The following is a 19516-nucleotide window of genomic DNA, read 5'->3' on the forward strand; positions in this document are numbered from 1 at the left end:
GATCCCAGATTTTATTGTTGTGGGGTTTTCGTGGTTATTTGCTTTCATTTATTGACTCCATCAGTGTTTTTAACTGTTTCTCACTTTAATGAACTATAATCAGTTAATATTTGGTTCCACATATTGAATATAAATTTGGCAATTGCAGCAGGATTTCAAATTATTTAAAGTAACTCACCTTGATATTCTACTGTAAACTAAGGGACCGTTCCTGCAAGATGTTGAGTAATCTCGCCTCTCATTGACTTCAAAGGGAATATAGTGTTCATTACCTGGCAGAGCTGGGTTAGAGACTGTTTTTTCCCAAAATTGTGTAATTGCTGTCAAGCAGCTACCCAAAGGCTGCCAGGCACATGGATGGAATGAAAGTAACACAGCAGTCAACTTCTGCTGCATTGATGTCAGATTTCAGTCATGTCCTATTGCACAAATTGTACATGAGTGTAAAATAGGTAAGTCATATGTACATAGTAGTTAAGCCATTACAAATCAAATGCAATAATGCATCATAAACATTCTGAAATTGATTTTGGACATTTTTATCTGGATTTTCCTGCCATTTAGCATTTTAAATGTCAGGAAACAACCATGGGCCAGATCATCATCTGATGTAAATTGGCGTAGCATTGATTTCAGTGAAGCTATGCCAGTTTACACCAGCTGTGGATTTGGTCCATGTGAATAAAATGTTGGACATGGTGAAAATTGTGAAATCTGGTGTTTATCAGTATTAACAAAATTAACTCTATTGTTCAAATGTATGCTTTAATTGGATTTTACTCGTTTAAACTGTAATCCAGAAACTCTATTTACACAATATTCTCTCTCTCTCTGTATAAATAATACAAATATCATGTCTTTCAATGGCTAAGTATAAGTGGATAGGCAAGTGACTAAAATTAATTGAATCCTATTGCTTTAGTCATCACTTTTGACACCAAAAATACCATTAACCTGTTAGCAATAGACTAAAACAGAATCCCATCATCATTGCTTTCATTACTAGGAATTGAGCTCAGTCAGTGTGCTCAGTGCTGTGTAGACTTTAAAATCTGGTCTCAATAAATTTAAATGTGTGTTGTCCTTTCCTTTCTTGTTTATAGAGCCCTTTCATCCCTTCTTCACTTAACATAGTTTAAAAACTGGTTTCTTTGTATTTATCTGCCGCCTCTGCTAAAATGGGTGTTCATTAAGGAGATTAGCCAGTGTCTGCCTTTTGGGACTGAAAAATACAACAAAGATCCTTTCTAACTAGTTGTCACAGTGCTTTAAAGTAGTTACTTCAGCATCCCGTGGAGAGACTCCTGGCTGGTACTGAAAATCATAGGTAACCAAAACCCTGGTTCATACTAAGAAGGTGAAACCCATTGCCCACCCAGCAGCTCCTCTGGGGCTCAAATGTGCTCCCAGATCCATATGCAGATGCTGCAGTGCTTCAAAGGAGCTGCAGCAGTTGTGTAAAAGGATCCTGGAATATGTCTGGTCTGAGCCCTAAAGGCAAGCACTAGCTGCAATGGAGGAGACAGGGAAGTAACAAGATAGGAGAGGCACCATTAACCCTTTTAGACTGCCAGCCAAACTATTGCCTAGGGCCAGAGTTTAAAAATTGCTCAGCATCACTCCCATAAAATATGGCCTTTAGTTTCCAAAAGGTTAAGAATCCGTTTTAAAAAACCAACTGGAATAAAAGTAGTAGTGGGAGAGGAGAGAAGGGAAATTTTCTTATTTCACCAGGGTTTTTTTTTAGTAAGGGATGTATATAGCAGTTGGAGTAACTAGTTTATAGTGAAAACTAGTGACCCTTGGATTTAAAAAAAGAATGAGACTATTAGTAGACTAGTATCTTCATTTTTGCCTTTTGAGATGTCAAATTTGTCCGACAATTTTTCAAGCACTGTGTGATAATTTCCCATTAAAATACACATTGTACTTATATAGCATCTATAATCACAGGCTCTCAAAGGGCAAATTCTATAAAATGTAACTATAGTCCCTTTGAGGTAGGGAATTAACTATTTTAATTTTATAGATGATAATCATAATACTTCAGATTGCTCTGGCACCTACCATCTGAGGATGTCACACTTCTTCACGAACATTAATGAATTAAGCCTCACAGCATCTCTGTGAAATATTATCTCCATTTTACAGATGGAGAGGCTGATGGGAGACAGGTTAAGTGATTTACAAAGGTCATATAACAAGTTAGCAGCAGAGATGGGTACTGAATGGTAGGAGACAGACTATCCAATCGGTAGTTCAACCATTGACCACATTGTCCCCCTTCAGTTAGAGTCCAAATATAATTTTACATCTAAACACAGTATTAGTCAGGAATGTTTCCAGGTTATCTTTTGTTCAAATCCTCTGTTTTAAAATGACCTCTACAGTTTTGTCTTCAGAGTAAATATTCAGATATGCTGAAGTCTTAGTAAAGTGAATGTAATGGCTCAATCTTAACCATGATCATAAGAAACATCTTAATGGTGGTGTGCTGCTGAGAGTTATACTTCATGTACTGCTGTGATGCTGATGTTTATGGATCCATTTTGTAAGCTGCTTTGATGCATTTATTCCTTTTCATTATTCAGATGAAGAAAAAAGCAGCCAAACAAGTCAAGAAGCAGAATCTGTTTTATCTCAAAACTCTGAGTGTATTAGTGCCCATGACATGGATATTCAGGTAATATTACTAAACATAATTCACTGGACATTTAAATAAATGCCATAACTATCAAATGCAGGATGCCTTTTAAATAAAACACTAGAAACATAGTCATAAATTCAGAAGGATAAAAATTGAGATTTGTTGTTGTTTGTTTAAAAACTACATGCAAAAGAGGAGTCCAGACTACATTTAGTCTCACTATATGTCTCTTTACTCACCCAAGTCATGCCTCCCTGTTTACACTGCTCTTTTTAGCAGTGTAGTGTCCCATTGCCTCCCTGCAGGAAAAGACTGGCAGTGGGGAAGGGATCTGGCAACTGGGAGGTAGCGGGGAAAGGCTCTGCCAGCTCTCTGCTGCTTGGATCCCTTCCCTGCAGCAGGGAAAGATTCCAGGTATGCGGAAAGGCTCTGGTGGAGGGAACGCTTCCCCACTGCCATAGTCTTTCCTCGCTGCAGTGAAAGGCTCCAGCAGTGGGGAGCTGTTTAAACCTTTTCCCGCTGCCTCCCCTCTGCCAGAGCCTTTCACTGACACATATAGCTACACACTGCAGGGTGGACACGGCATGCTTTTCACTGTGGCATGTTAGCCATATGCACACTATACCCCGCCTCCAATGGTGTGTAGTGTAGATATAGCCAAAGTAGCCTAAGTATCTAGCAACATCCGCTGGAGCTGGGTAAGTACTTAACTATAAACCTGCTTGTCAAAACTGTTCTAATTGCCAGGGTCTCCTGTAATTTTGAAGAGGTCCTATTAGGGTCCCTCTATTTCCAGCTCTTTTGCAGTACTTTACGAGAATTCATACTCACCTGTGCAGTAAGGCTCGGGGAAGTTATGAAGTAGTCATTAGGATTAGTTGGAAACCATTGGCATCTGAATTGTCTTGAAGCCTCTGGAAAACAGAGGAGGAAATAGCTAGAATGAAGTTGGCCCTGGTGCCGCTTTGGGGAAGGCACTGCCCATCGACTGGCTGACTAAGTATGAATATGCTTGCATTCTGTAGCGCTATGGGAGCTGGGCACTTTGGCCTTGTCTACATTAATAAACACCATAGCTGTAACTGAACTCCAGAGAAGCTCCGCTGTGGGAGAAGCACTAGTGTAGACCAAGCTTTGGAATTTTTGCCACTATGCTGTAGAATTAAGTGAAGTGGTAAAAATCCCCACGTCCTGTCTATGCTCCATTGTTGCTATCACTGGTGAAGCTCCAGGGATGGTGAATCATAACTATGACATTTACTAGTTCAGATGCAGCCTTTACAAGCCAACGTAAATCTGGTAAGGCAGATGGCAAGGAAGGTGGAGTTAGGATTGCCAGATTCCAGTTTAGTTGCAGTAACAGCCTGACTAAATGAATCCCTATCTTCCAAAGGAATCTGGGATGAAGAAACCAAATGGAATACTCTGGAATGTTTTTGTATGTGTTTTTATTGTCCTTGGTGTTGCAATAAGCTGCCTTTGTCTGCAGACATAATTGGTTTTAAAAGGACTAAATGGCAAGAGTTATGAGCCAGTTATACTATGTAGTGCTTCATAGAGGGGACTTTCAAAAGCGTGCGAGTTTTTACATTGATTTAAAAGGGATCAGAGTTATCAATGAGAGCTTAATATGTCCAGAATTAGTGATCCATAGGAAAACAAATGATTCATGAATGTTAATTTGTATGTGTTACTGATTGCTTTCTCTTCAGATGGACACTAAAACTGAAGATGTCCTTCTCCAAGCCTTGGATATTGTCGCCTCACATTCTAGTCTGAACACTTTCGGTTGTAATGTTTCAGAGGTGAGGGCCAGGTACAATCAAGAGTTTATCAAAATACTCATCATCAGTGCATTTTTGAATGAAATCTATTTTTTGACACGTGGGCACCCAAGGCTTTCCCATTGTTGCCAACTTTTGCAATACTTGGTATTTTTTTTAACGCTTCAGTTCCTGGAGCCATGTTATTACAACAGAATCTCAGCTTACCTTTTTTTGTTTTTGTTTTAAGTGAAAGATTCTAGCCCTTGTGGTTCCAGAGAAAAATTTGAAAATGTGTTACCTAAATGCTGAATAACCAGAGGACAAAGAAAAAAGATGCAGTTGTTACTTTTTCAAATCATTAATTTTTGTGGCCTGGCTCAAGACTTCTGAACACTTGGAGCTGGCAAAACTGTTTCCCATGCATGTCTACCTGTGCATATAGAAAGGTGGGCTCTCTAGCTCATAACGGGACAGCACTAGGAGACCGCATGGGGCCCAGCTGGGGTCAGGTAATCCATAGTTATGTGACTCCAGTAACCAAGAATCCTCGCAGAAGGGCCACATTGCATTGTACACCCTGACTAGAGAAAGACAGATTCTAAATTTCCTCCTCTGGCAAAAACCTGCTAGATTTCCCACCCAAATCCTATTTATTTGGGCCTTTTTTGGGGACATGTTAAATTCACTTGGAATGAACAGTGAATTTGAAAGTAAATGTCAATAATTGGCTGTTTCTCAACTGTATTGACACTGTGATTTGCTTCCACTCTTTAAAGTGAAATAATTTTTTTAATAAAATCTTTATTCAATATTAGCATTTACGTGATATAGCAGGTTATAATAAATCAATTGACACGATGCACATTGAGTGGATTGATTATTTTAAATACATATAAGGTACGGATATTTTGTGCAAAGTTCTGCTTTGAGACCTATACAATAGTAATCAATTTTAGTATATTGTTAGATTTGGTATTGGATCTCAGGGAGACCACTATACCAAATCTGAATTCTTCCATGCAGATCTAAAAGGAAATTTTTTTTAAGCAACAAAGAATAATATTTATGAAGTGCAACTACTCATACGTAGGAAATCATCATTTCTTTAAGTGAGATGACTCAGGTTCCCTTACTATGCCAAACTATGTCATGATTTATACCCCATGCTACCCCACTGAAGTAATTTGATTTTGTATGGGGTCAAAGTTAGCAGAGAATTTGGCCCATAGAATTTTAAACAATTGTATCTGTCTTCTATTCTTCCTTTCAGTATATTTTCAAAACTAGTCTCTTGTTCTTCAAATATCGCAGTTGTTAATCTCCAAGATGACATTTTCTGAATTGCTCTCATTTTTGTTCTTTCAAATTTTTTTAAACTTTGGATGGAATCCAAATTTTTACATTCGAAAATATTTCCTGAGATTAAATTTCTGTTACTGTTCCACATAGGGACAGTAATGAGAAATATCTGTTCCCAAACATATTGTTGTCTTTATTTCAAACCTCTTACTGCAGGCATTAATCAATTTATAGCCATGCAGAAATTTCATTAAAAATGCACCCCTAAACTTCTAGATGGGGCAGAATGTATTGTGCTGGATGAAGTACAACCCTGTATTTCAGCTGGGAATGATGTAAAATAAGAATGATGCAACAAAAGACTCATTAAACAAACACACAAAAAAGGAAATGTGGTTTCAGTTTGGTCCCTTGTCTCTTCTTGCTGCAGAAGGAGAGTGTAAACACTGTTTCCAGAGCTGAATTGCCAATAGATGATGTCATAGACACCGATTTGAAAGCCGCTGGGACACCTACCTTAGAGACTGATGAGAGAGATTCCTTTCATCCTGTGTACAGAGGAGCTGTAACTGCTTTCTGTATTCAGCTATTCTGTATTGATGAGAAACATGAAACAAGGCAAGTATAGACATATAGGTATTCGGTTTCTAATAATTTAACAGAAACCTGATTTATTAAGGCAGTTGGGGGAGTGACTCCATCTGCTGCAGTTAAGGTTGAATTAATTTCCATCTAACTGCTTGCTTGCATTCACTCGTAACTTTATGAAGCATTCACCTTCCACTTAAAATTTTTCACACATCTCCTCTGATGGGGTGTCCTATGACAGAAAAGTTACCAGGTTGCAATACAAACAGCCATCCTTTTGGGACAAATACTAATTGCAGCTGTGGAACAAGGCTCACATATCCTGTAATGGGGTATATCTGCCTTTTTAGAGTGGAAGGGGCCAGAAGATCCCATGCCAGGGAGCTGGAATGAACAAAGACCCAGGAAATGGCCTGGTAGAGGAAAAGAGAAAGCAGTGCCAGGGAATACGGAATTGGATGGCGGGAGGTGGGGGGAGGGACTCCAGGATTCTATTCCTTTAAGGGCCTGGGATCAGGAGCCCTGTGGGTAGGATGTGCCAGGCTCTCCTCTCTTCCAGTCAATCAGGAGGAGCTCTCTGGAGGAGGACAGTATATAGACTGCCCTCTCTTTCAGAACAGGGGAGACAGTGGCAAAAGAAGGAAGCCAGAGTCAGAATGCTAAACTCCAGGGAGAGAAAGCTGTGAGAAGCTCTACACCTTAATACAAATAATAAATAACAATAATATGTGTTTGCTCTGGATCATGTTGATATTTCCATAAGGATACATCTGAAGCACGGAATGTATTTCAGATTTCATATGGAAACAGCAACAATACTGTGCATTGCCTGTTGGATTGGTATCAGTGTTGCATGTTTCCATCAAATGCTTGGTGATCGTGACCGTGAGCCTTAATAGATGAGTGAATGTCCTTCCTTATCTAGATGAAAGATGTCAGATATACAACCTGCAGGCCAGATCCAGCCTTCATAAGATATTTATGTAGCCCACATGACCTATTTGGATGCTCCAGAATCTAATATTTTTAAAGTAAATTTGTAGCCCGGGCGACTGCAGAGTGTAGTCTTCTAAATATGAACTGTGTGTACACAATATTTGCCTGCTAGTGATGTATGCCTGAGTCTGCAGATGTCTTGGAACAATGACCCAGAGGAGTCAACTCCTCTGTTAATCTGATTGGAATGTCAGTTTTACAGTCCCATGATGACACTTGGGTGTCAACTGTAACTATTCGGTCACTGATCACTCAGCAGTAAACATGGGTAAGAGGATGGCAGTGAAACACACTGAATTGGAAGTAGGGGATTGAAACTGAGAGTTGCTGCAGGGAAGGAAATGTAGGGGAAAGAATAGAGGAGATTCACAAAGGCCGAGAAAGTGGTGGGAGAGAGGAGGCTGTTGAAGAAAGAGAAACAAAGAGCAGAAATAGCAGTGGTCCTAATGGGAACAGATTTTCTCACTGATTGATGAATGCAACAATAAGCACCAAAATAACAAAATGTTTCATTATTATTTATAGGTCTTATTGTCCCTTTGATCTCTGTGCATATCTCTCACTGACACTGTGCACTATGTGAAGCATATAGTCCTGAATTTATACCCCAGGCCACAGACCATAAACATAGAATTTGACCCTCTCTTTCAAATGAGTGATGCCCTTGATCTAGATGATTGGTTTATCAGAAAACACTCTAAAAAGTCTCCAAGGATGAGGTAGTTTACTCACTTGGAGCTTGTCTACATGGGGAAATGAACAGGCACAGTTATGCCGCTGTAGTTATATCAGCGTAATTTCTGCATCTACACTCATTATTTGTAAATAAGAGAGTGCACACAATGAGTTTACACCAGTTTAACTACAATTTCATGTGGCACATTTCCACATGAGACAGCCTCAGGAGACCCTCAGTGACTGACAAAATCTAAGCTTCACTTAGTGGTAGTCGAGAAACAAAGTACAATTAGCAGTGGACTTCAAAATTCCTTCAATACCAACTGGATTCACCAAAGATGCATCCTGCTTGGAATGGGCAGCCCCCTCCACTCCCCCAAGGTGTTATGCACCCCATTGTGTATCCGCAACTGTATGTCTATTTTCTGGATATGATGGCAGTCCTAATTGTTCTAAGAACCTTGTGATATTTTAGAATCCCAACAGGTGGCTATGTTTCAAAAAGACAATCAGGTTTTTATAAACAAGCAAGGAGGGCCAGGATCATGCCTCTTAGGTCAGGAAACCCTGTTAAGTGTAAGATTGGGCAGTGTCCCACAAGACATTCCCTTGTTGCGTACCTGGAAGAAAAAGGAAAGGTTGTATCGAGAGGTATATGTGCTACATGTGCAAGTATCCATTATGTTTGCATTCAGGAGAGATGCAAAGCAGCCACATAATCTTCTGTATGTTTTTTACCAAGCAATCTTGCCTAGATTCAGCATCGAGAGAGAAATCCCACTTTGTGCTATCAGTTTTACAAATCTATGGGTTTGTATACCAAGGGAAATTGATGGCACAGCTACCACTGAATTCCACGATACCTATTCTGGAATAATTTCCCCATGTGGACACTCTAATCTAAAATAAGAGAAGTGGAGTGATCATTCCATAATAAGATCACTTTTATTTTGTGACAGTGTATCCATATGGGACAGTTATTCTGGAATAGCTCCCAATGTAATGGAATAGCTATAGTGGAATCGTTATTCTGCTATAACTGTGCTGGGAAATTTCCACCATGTATACAAGACCTATTTGTGGGTTAAGAACATCCAGCTCTCCTGTCCTCTAGCAGTTTTGTTTTGCTGGGGGATGTATCTTTAATTTATTTGTCCACCTTTATATTTTTCTCTTGACATTTCCCCCTTCTCACACACCATTGTTAATAATGCTCAAGGTATGTTCACCTTGCTTATCATTATACACTACAGATTGCAGTCTCCTTTAATTTTTTTCTTAGAGACATCTTTGGAATTGTTCAGACTCCAAGATGGATATCTTTAGGAAAGAGATCATTACTTACCTGTAACTATTTTTCTCTAAGTTTAACACTCAAACAGCCTCCTCTCCATGGAGTTGAGTTGTCTGTAAATCTTGTGACTTAAATATATATTATAATAATAATAATATAAAATATATATCTTTCTCTCTTTAATTCACTTTACTTGAGTGTATGTTTACCTTTTTCTGGGAAAGAAACAGGCCATTAGAGCACTGGGGGTAGCATAGGTATCTGAGTGGATGGCATGAGATAACCTAGACTGGGAGTGGTATCTTAGAATTTGTACTGAAGGAGTTCCTGCTGAACTTGCATGCAGAAGCACAGATCCAAGAGCAGTAATTTGCAGAAATGTAACAGTTACTGAGAAGTAACTATCTTTTACCCCTCAAGGGGAATTTAGTAGTGAAGAATTTGTACTATCCATTAGGTTATCAAATGTTTTCATCTCTTTAAATCTAGAGCCAGAATGTGGACTGGAAGTGATATATGAATGAACTAAACTTCCAATTGATCTGCAATGAGATTCTTTGATCCTTTGCTAGTGACAGAAAAAAGTTTGATTCCTCTGGTGTTTCCCCCCATTCGTGAGCCCATTTCTGTTGAGAAGATACTGAGTGTTGGAGAAAGGGAAATTGCATTGTCATGGATTTACTATATGTGCGGGGGGGGAAAAGACTCATCTCAATGAAGCATAGCTTTACATATATATTGTACAGGATAGGCGAATGTTTTACTGCATTATTTTGATTCTACAATCTCAGTCCCAACATGTGGAGTCATTGTATTTTAGCATGACCAGACAGCAAATGTGAAAAATTGGATCGGGGGTGGAGGGTAATAGGTGCCTGTATAAAACAGAGCCCCAAATATCAGGACTGTCCCTATAAAATCGGGACATCTGGTCACCCTATTGTATTTTCATAAAGTTTCACTTTTATCCACTCAATTATAAACACCTGAGTTAAAAATGATTACTCTTTCCATTCTTATTGGGACTGAAACCACAGGAAGGTTATTTACGTTAATTGTTTACTGCCATCATGGTTAGTCTTTTGAAATAACTCTGTGTGTGTTGGATGCATATAAAATACATACTTTTTTCTCTTTTGAGAGCGTAGAAATAAAACTTCCACATAACTCTTGCTGGGTTTAGAACAGTTTCATGTTCTTTTATGTAGCAGAAACCGGATAAAATAATTAAGTTTCTATTGTCTTACTCAACTTGAACATTACATTTCACTTTCACCAGGGAAAAGAAAGGGGATTTATTCTAAAACGATAGGTGAAAAGTGAAAAGAAGGGAAATGTACAGGAACAATTTTCAAAGTATACCTATCAGAGGGGTAGGCCTGTTAGTCTGTATCCACAAAAACAATGAGGAGTCCGGTGGCACCTTAAAGATGAACAGATTTATTTGGGCATAAGCTTTCATGGGTAAAAAACCCACTTCTTCAGATGCATGCACTGAAAGCTTTTACCCACGAAAGCTTATGCCCAAATAAATGTTAGACTTTAAAGTATAGATGTTCCTTTTAGTTTTATAGGTATTGGATAGGTCTACTAAATGGGTATTAGTGGAACAGTAAGTCTTTTGGTGCATGATGGAAATACCTTAGTCCTTAGCTACAACTGTTTGTACCCCCTGGTGATCAGACTTACTGGGCACTAATGCTACTCAGGCAAAATTTCTAAAAGTCTCCTGCAGGATTATTCTGAGTAAACATCATCTTACTTTTATTTCTTTCTCGCGCAGAGGAGACTTCTCTTGAATTAACAAGCTCAAATCTCTAGGTTTACTGTTGCTTCCATTGCTGCCTTAGGTCCTAGAAAATGACAACTGACATACAGCGTACAACTTCTGCAATTGATTAGTGCTGAACTAAATTTTCGATTAGAAAGTATGAGTAAGTGCTGCCTGGATGGATGGGGGAGAGAAATCTTTTGAAATATACAGTATATATTGAATATGAGTTTGTTTATTCACATAAAAGTGTTTGCTCTTGGTTGCAGGTCACTGGATTTCTTGCAATATGTTTTCAACCTCTTTCCAGTACGTATAAATGAAATCTTAAGGTGAAACAAGTCTTTTCTTTGAAAGTGAATGAAAATGGTATGATAAGAAATAAAATCACTTGTAACTTGTACATTGCTAGATTCCCCCCTCTTTTTGGGGGGACCCCCCCACACCAGCGTTAGGGGCCTGTGGGAAGGAAATCTCTGTGAGGAGTCACTTGTTATTGTGGGGTGGTAGCACCGCAATGGATAAAGTTGAGATTAGTTTACAGTTTAACGGCTGTTATTTTTTTTTCAAAGTGCTCTGAAATTCACATGCTTACTCTGATTGTCTTGAAAATTGCTGTACTTCATGGGGATCTGGGATAGGGTTAATTATCCAAATTTGATGCTCTTTGGTCAAGGAGTTGTCAAGATACAGCCCCCCCCCCCAAAAAAAAAAATCACGTAACATCAATGTTTTAGAATTCCTATACTTCGTTGTGTACAACAAGGATTCAAACTTTGGCTCAGATCCACCACAAACTGATTTCACCCTCTTGGGATTGATCTCAGCTAGAGATCAGCACCCACTACCCCTATAAGAAGCAATATTTTAAAAGTTATTCAAGCTCAAAGTCGGATCTACAAGGTGGGTTGAGCTAGGTTGATGAGTCAGAGAAAGTAATTTGTGTACGTGCAGCAGAACTGGGGCTCTGTTGCAAGTCAAAGTATTTGCAGCCAGCCTGATGTCAGAGTAGGGGGCTAACTCAAGGTTACAGCCTGTGGCTATTTAACCTGGGAAGTGCACACGTACTCTGAGTTTGAGTCCTGGCACTGAGGCCATTTCTGAGAATGTGCGTTGTACATATTAGTTGCTCTCTGCCTACATTCTGCCGTGGATCCTCAGGAAGTTTTGCACTAACAAGTAAATTTCTGGTTTGACAGCTGATATTTCAAACTGCTCTAAAATCTACAGAGACAATCCTCCATCCCACAACCTTAACTCTGCCCTCTGAATGATGCCTCAACGTGGTCCTGACAGACCTCATAGCACTCTATCCTTCCAGATGGTATGGAGCACTGTGGGGAAGTGGCATATGGCTACAGTAAGAGAAACTGTCAGATTGGGTCCCCTCTAAGATAAAAGTTGTATTTAGGGGACCTCGGATCTTAAAGCATGAGGTTCAGTTAAAAAGTCTGGTTGGACTTGTAGCCAAAACTCATCAACATCTGTATGTGGTCCAATCACCACTAGAGGGGGACAGAGTGCCACAGAGTGTAGGTGTGAATTATACTTGCAGCACTGTGTCCATTTTAAATGTTGATCTACGTTTATGTGTCAGTTTTTTCTTAAGTCTCAGTGGGAACCTTTTTAAAATTTGTTTCTAAAATCACTAATAACCTATTTGTTGTTTATTGACCGATATAGAGTATTCTTTGTAAATCTTTTCAGGACAAAGACTTTTGCATCATCACAGTGCCACATCTTGTGCCGGAATTCCTTCTGATCCAGAATTTTGTTCGAGTTAATCCTTCCAGCAACTCCACTCTTGATCATGAGCTCTATGTGTTTCACCGTGCAGGCCTGCTCAAGTAAACGCTTTGCTATAACAAATTATATTAACATAAAGGGACTGTATAGACAGTGGCTAAAGTACATTATATTTTTATTTAAAATTAATTAATTAATTACTTTCCTTCAGTGACGTTACAAATAGGGAGATGGCTACAAATGCAAAAGCAAACAAGCTTCACTGGCTTGCAAAAATTCATATTAAATGTCTTATAAAGTAATAAGCACAGTAAAATGCTTCATTAAAATGTTACATTAACAGATTCAGATTAGTTATAGATGCAAAGTGGTATAAAGGGATTAAATTCTCTGAATTATCTAATTGTAGACTAAGAGCATGTAATAAACATTTGTTTGTTCTTTATCTGTCCCATCTTATATCTTTCTTTGACAGATAACTGGCCTAGTGGATAATGGGGAAGCAATAGACATGATATAGCTGGACATTAGTAAGGCTTTAGACATAGGTTCACATGACATTCTCACAAGCAAACTAGGGAAATGGGGTCTAGATGAAATTTCTATATGATGGGTATACAACTATTTGAAAGACCATACTCAGAGTAGTTAGCTATGTTTGCTGTGAAGCTGGGAGGGGAAGGACATATCAAGTTGGGGCTTGCAGTGGTCTGTCCTGGGTCCAATTCTACTCAAGATTTTAATTAATGACTTAAATGATGGAGTAGAGAGTGCGCTTATAAAATTTGTGGCTAACACCAAGCTGGGAGAGGTTGCAAGCCCTTTGGAGGACAGGGTTAAGTTCAAAATGACATTTATAAATTGGAGAATTGGTCTGAAATCAATCCGATGAAATTCAATAAAGTGCAAAGTTTCAGAGTAACAGCCGTGTTAGTCTGTATTCGCAAAAAGAAAAGGAGTACTTGTGGCACCTCTTGCGTACTTTCCACAGTATGCATCCGATGAAGTGAGCTGTAGCTCATGAAAGCTTATGCTCAAATAAATTGGTTAGTCTTTAAGGTGCCAGAAGTACTCCTTTTCTTTTTGCGAATAAAGTGCAAAAGTACTGCACTTAAGAAAGAAAACTCAAATGCATAAATACAAAATGGGGAACAACTGGCTAGGTGATAGTACTGAAGAAAAGGATTTGGGGGTTACAGTAAATCACAAATTGAAAATGAGTCAATGGTGTGATGCTGTTGCACTAAGGGCAGACACCATTCTAGGGTGTATTAACAGGAGTGCTGTATGTAAGACATGGGAGGTAATTGTTCCGCTCAGCTCTGGTGAGACCTCAGCTGGAGTACTGTGTCTGGTTTTGGGCACCACACTTTAAGAAAGACATGCTGCAGATTGCCTGAACTGTAAGGTCCTTGTTGCACCTTCCTGTTCACTGTTTTCTGCCTACTGGATCATTACCATTTTAATCAAAGTCTGCCTTACCTTCGAAGCAATGCATTTCTGAAACACACAGAACACAATGATAACTTCATTGGGAAAGTCATTTCATCACTTTATTTACCTCTTAGTTTTCTCTTGTAGTGCATGTACTTTGTATCTTTTGAGTTTTGAAATACTCTGAACATTGCTGTTTGCTGGGAGATTGGCCATGGTCTTATGTCATGAAATGAATAGTTTATTATAACTCTTATGCTGTTTAGCATGATAAAGTTTCTTGCTATGAGATTCATGTCTTCCACCTCTTTCGTAGTGTAGTAGCCGTGCTGGGCCTGTAGCCTGCCTTAAAGGGCCTAGTGCACCCTGTTACAATTATATAGTGTTGTCAAGGTTCCTCCCACACTCTGAACTCTAGGGTACAGATGTGGGGACCTGCATGAAAACCTCCAAAGCTTACTTTTACCAGCTTAGGTTAAAACTTCCCCAAGGTACAAATTAATTTTATCCTTTGTCCTTGGAATATCCACTGCCACCACCAAACTCTAACTGGGTTTACTGGGAAATGTAGTTTGGACATGTCTTTCCCCCCAAAATCCTCCCAACCCTTGCACCCCACTTTCTGGGTAAGGTTTGGTAAAAATCCTCACCAATTTGCATAGGTGACCACAGACCCAAACCCTTGGATCTGAGAACAATGAAAAAGCATTCAGTTTTCTTACAAGAAGACTTTTAAAAGAAGTAAATAGAAGTAAAGAAATCACCTCTGTAAAATCAGGATGGTAAATACCTTACAGGGTAATTAGATTCAAAACATAGAGAATCCCTCTAGGCAAAACCTTAAGTTATAAAAAAGACACACAGACAGAAATAGTCATTCTATTCAGCACAATTCTTTTCTCAGCCATTTAAAGAAATCATAATCTAACACATACCTAGCTAGATTACTTACTAAAGTTCTAAGACTCCATTCCTGGTCTATCCCCGGCAAAAGCAGCATACCGACAGACACAGACCCTTTGTTTCTCTCCCTCCTCCCAGCTTTTGAAAGTATCTTGTCTCCTCATTGGTCATTTTGGTCAGGTGCCAGCGAGGTTACCTTTAGCTTCTTAACCCTTTACAGGTGAGAGGATTTTTCCTCTGGCCAGGAGGGATTTTAAAGGGGTTTACCCCTCCCTTTATATTTATGACAAGTGTCCATCCCATGGTCTTGTAAATTCAGTTGTTCATTGAATAATTGCTCAGCAACACTTCCATTTTGAACTTGTAATTAGTCACCTCATGAATTATACCAATAATTCATGCAGTAGCGACAGTTACTCATGGGCCTAAGCAAAGCTTATTTCCGGACAAGGAAACTGGGCTTCTGTGTATTATGTAAAAACAAAAGGAGTACTTGTGGCACCTTAGAGACTAAACAGTTTATTTGAGCATAAGCTTTCATGAGCTACAGCTCACTTCATCGGATGCATACTGTGGAAAGTGTAGAAGATCTTTTTATATACACACAAAGCATGAAAAAATACCTCCTCCCACCCCACTCTCCTGCTGCTAATAGCTTATCTAAAGTGATCACTCTCCTTACAATGTGTGTGATGATCAAGTTGGGCCATTTCCAGCACAAATCCAGGTTTTCTCACACACCCCCCCCAGACAAACCCACTCTCCTGCTGGTAATAGCTTATCTAAAGTGACCACTCTCCTTACAATGTGTATGATAATCAAGATGGACCATTTCCAGCATAAATCCAGGGTTTAACAAGAACGTCGGGGAGGGGGGGATAGGAAAAAACAAGGGGAAATAGGTTACCTTGCATAATGACTTAGCCACTCCCAGTCTCTATTCAAGCCTAAGTTAATTGTATCAAATGGGCAAATGAATTCCAATTCAACAGTTTCTCGCTGGAGTCTGGATTTGAAGTTTTTTTGTTGTAATATCACAACAGACATGAAAGTTGTGATATTACAACAAAAAAACTTCAAATCCAGACTCCAGCGAGAAACTGTTGAATTGGAATTCATTTGCCCATTTGATACAACTAACTTAGGCTTGAATAGAGACTGGGAGTGGCTAAGTCATTATGCAAGGTAACCTATTTCCCCTTGTTTTTTCCTACTCCCCCCCCCCCCCGACATTCTTGTTAAACCCTGGATTTATGCTGGAAATGGCCCACCTTGATTATCATACACATTGTAAGGAGAGTGGTCACTTTAGATAAGCTATTACCAGCAGGAGAGTGGGTTTGTGTGGGGGGGGGGGTGAGAAAACCTGGATTTGTGCTGAAAATGGCCCAACTTGATTATCACACACATGGTAAGGCGAGTGATCTCCTTAGATAAGCTATTAGCAGCAGGAGAGTGGGGTGGGAGGAGGTATTTTTTCATGCTTTGTGTGTATATAAAAAGATCTTCTACACTTTCCACAGTATGCATCCGATGAAGTGAGCTGTAGCTCACGAAAGCTTATGCTCAAATAAATTGGTTAGTCTCTAAGGTGCCACAAGTACTCCTTTTCTTTTTGTGAATACAGACTAACATGGCTGTTACTCTGAAACCTGTGTATTATGTAAAGAACCTATTTCATCTTCCACTTGGCCACATAGGAAGTCATTGAAGTAATTACTGGTTATCTCAGGCACAGCTGTTGAGTAATTCATCAGTGAGAATGGTAGCCATGTGTCCTTTTGATATTTGTGATCAAAATTTAAACTGGTCTTCAAGGTTTTGTAAAAGTCTCTATAGTTCCGCATAAATCACGTGCGTTGCGTTCCAAGTGGTATGCATGCTTCCATGAAAGCACAAGGGTTAGGGCATCAGTGACCTTTCCTCCGACTGCTTGCAGTTCTGGAGGACTTTCCTTCTGAAGAGTCTCTGAAGTCAGACTTCAAAATTAGCTTGTGAGTGAAGTTCCATGATCAGAAAATCTAAAGGGGAAAATGGTTCAGGGTAGTGGGAAGATTCTGAAGAATAAACTCAATGTGCAGCAGCAAACTCGCTGTCACTTAAAGCAAAATATGTAAAGTAAAAGATCAATATATTCTAGAGGTACCATGAGCTTTAAAAATACTGGTGACTAGAAAGGGAGTTGCATAAAATGGATTAAAAGAGAAATCACAGGGTTGACTTAAGGGGCAAAGTATAGACATGAAAGGGCAAAATCAGAAAAAGAATGGCACAGGCACAAAATGAGGTACTGATTAGCAAAGACAGTAAAAAGAATAAGAAAAAGTATCAAGTACACAAAAAGAAAGAGGATGGCAAATGGAAGTGTAGCTCTGCTACTTAACAGAGAAGGAGAACAAATAATAGATGACAAAGCAAAGGCTGAAATGCTTAATGGATACTTTCCTTCGATTTTCACTAAAAAGCATAATAATAATAATAGTTTCCTGCCTTTTTGAGCAGTCAGAGGAACTGGACCTCTAGAATGGGTTTATTCCATACTGGGAGAGAGATGAGAATACACAGACCCAGGACAGTGTTTCCTAATCTATCGTAATGACAATGGACCCGACTTTCTTGTTGAATGCAGCCTCCTTTTTTTGCAGGTGCTATTTTATTCATGCTAAAAAATTGCTTCCTCCAGTTAACTGTGGGTACAAACATGACCTCTTGGACATCTAATTATTTAATTTGCTTAAACAAATATGCTAGTGCAAATCGAGTATCTAGAGGTAAAAGAAGCCAAGAAGCAAGATTCAACAGAGGAGCTAGGGAGCCAGGAAGTTCTGGTACAGAGACTAGAGTTCATTGGAGTGGTGCTTGACTCAACCTATGCCAAAGCGTTCCTGCTGCTTGAGAGGTTCAGGGCATTACCGGACCTCATTGCAGAAGTCTATGCATTTCCCCTGACCACAGCCAGGGTATGCCTGCGCTTCCTAGATCATGTGGCAGCATGCATGTATGTTGTGTGCCATGCCAGGCCAGGTACAGTATTTAAATTGTTATTTTTCTCTCCTTTTTAATTTTTTTTAATTTTTGCAGACTGCGCAAAGCTGAATTTGCGCACGTTAAATGCTTGTAAGATGAGACTCGTCTGTATCAACAGCGGGGGAGCTTGATCCTCTGCCCTATGCTAAGAGGCACTCCATCTTTGGGATTTCTGCATCGACCACGGAATCCATCTAGAAGGGTGTCACCTCCCAGTGGTCAAGAACACGTTAGCAGATCACCTAAGCAGGGACTTCTCTCATCACAAGTGGGCACTCCAACCAGAGGTAGCCTGCGCGATATTTCAGAGGTGGGGATCTCCCCAAGTGGATCTGTTTGCCACCAGGCACAACAGGAAGTGCCATTGCTTCTGCTCCAGACGGGGTCTGGGCAAGGGCTCCCTCTCCAATGCCTTCCTCCTGTCCTGGGCAGGAAGCCTGACGTACACGTCCCCCCGATCCCGCTCGTCAGCAGGGTCATGTCGAAAGTCAAGAGAGACAGGGCCCAAGTTATCATGATCGCACCAGCATGGCTGCGCCAACATTGGTTCAGCATGCTGTTGAGCTTGGCAGCTGTCCCCGCCGTGGCCTCTGCCGAATTGACCAGACCTGCTGTCACAGGACCACGGTCGACGCTTGCACCCCAACCTCACGTCTCTCCACCTCACGGCGTGGATGTTGTGGCTGAACCCTGAAGAACGGACTTGTTTGGAGGGGGTCCAGCAGGTCCTCCTAGGAACCCTCAACTAGACAGACCTACCTGGCAAAATGGACAAGGGGTCCCACTGGGTGGCTGAGCGGGGCATCTCCCCTTCGCATTCTTTGGTGCAGTTGATCTTAGACTACCTGCTTCATTTGAGGAATCAGGGCCTGGCACCCTCCTCTACCAAGGTGCATCTGGCAGCCATCTCCACCTTTCATCCGCCCGTCCAGGGGCAGATGGTGTTCTCCCATGACTTTGACTGTCAGGTTCCTCAGAGGTCTTGAAAGACTTTTTGCTCAAGTTCGGTCCCCGGTCCCTCAGTGGGATCTCAGTTTGGTTCTGTCCAGGCTCACGGGCCCGCCCTTTGAGCCTTTGGCCTCATGCTCCCTGTCTCACCTATCATGGAAGGTAGCTTTCCTGGTGGCGGTGACGTTGTCGAGGCAAGTATCCGAGTTGCATACCCTGACCTTGGAACCGCCATACGCAGTCTTCTATAAGGACATGGTCCAGCTCTGGCCCTCCCGGCCTTTCTTCCCAAGGTGGTGTCCGCTTTTCACATGTGCCAGGACATCTTTCTGCTGGTCTTCTGCCCTAAGCCCCGTGAGACTAGTGAAGAGAGGCACCTCCATGCTTTGGACATAAGAAGGGCCCTGGCTTTCTACCTA

The 19516-nt window shown here is 40.4% G+C and overlaps 1 protein-coding gene across 1 annotated transcript in view; it reads left to right on the forward strand.

Moving 5' to 3' along the window:
• CFAP61 (cilia and flagella associated protein 61) overlaps nt 1-19516 on the forward strand; it is a 215418-nt gene that overhangs the window by 23817 nt on the left and 172085 nt on the right. The window contains exons 8-12 of the mRNA XM_077812071.1: nt 2592-2683; nt 4360-4452; nt 6143-6330; nt 11309-11348; nt 12747-12886. Of these exons, the coding sequence (XP_077668197.1) occupies nt 2592-2683; nt 4360-4452; nt 6143-6330; nt 11309-11348; nt 12747-12886 (553 nt within the window). The remainder of the gene's footprint in view (nt 1-2591; nt 2684-4359; nt 4453-6142; nt 6331-11308; nt 11349-12746; nt 12887-19516) is intronic.

This window comes from Eretmochelys imbricata, chromosome 3 (genome assembly GCF_965152235.1).
Source record: "Eretmochelys imbricata isolate rEreImb1 chromosome 3, rEreImb1.hap1, whole genome shotgun sequence".
NCBI lineage: Eukaryota > Metazoa > Chordata > Testudines > Cheloniidae > Eretmochelys > Eretmochelys imbricata.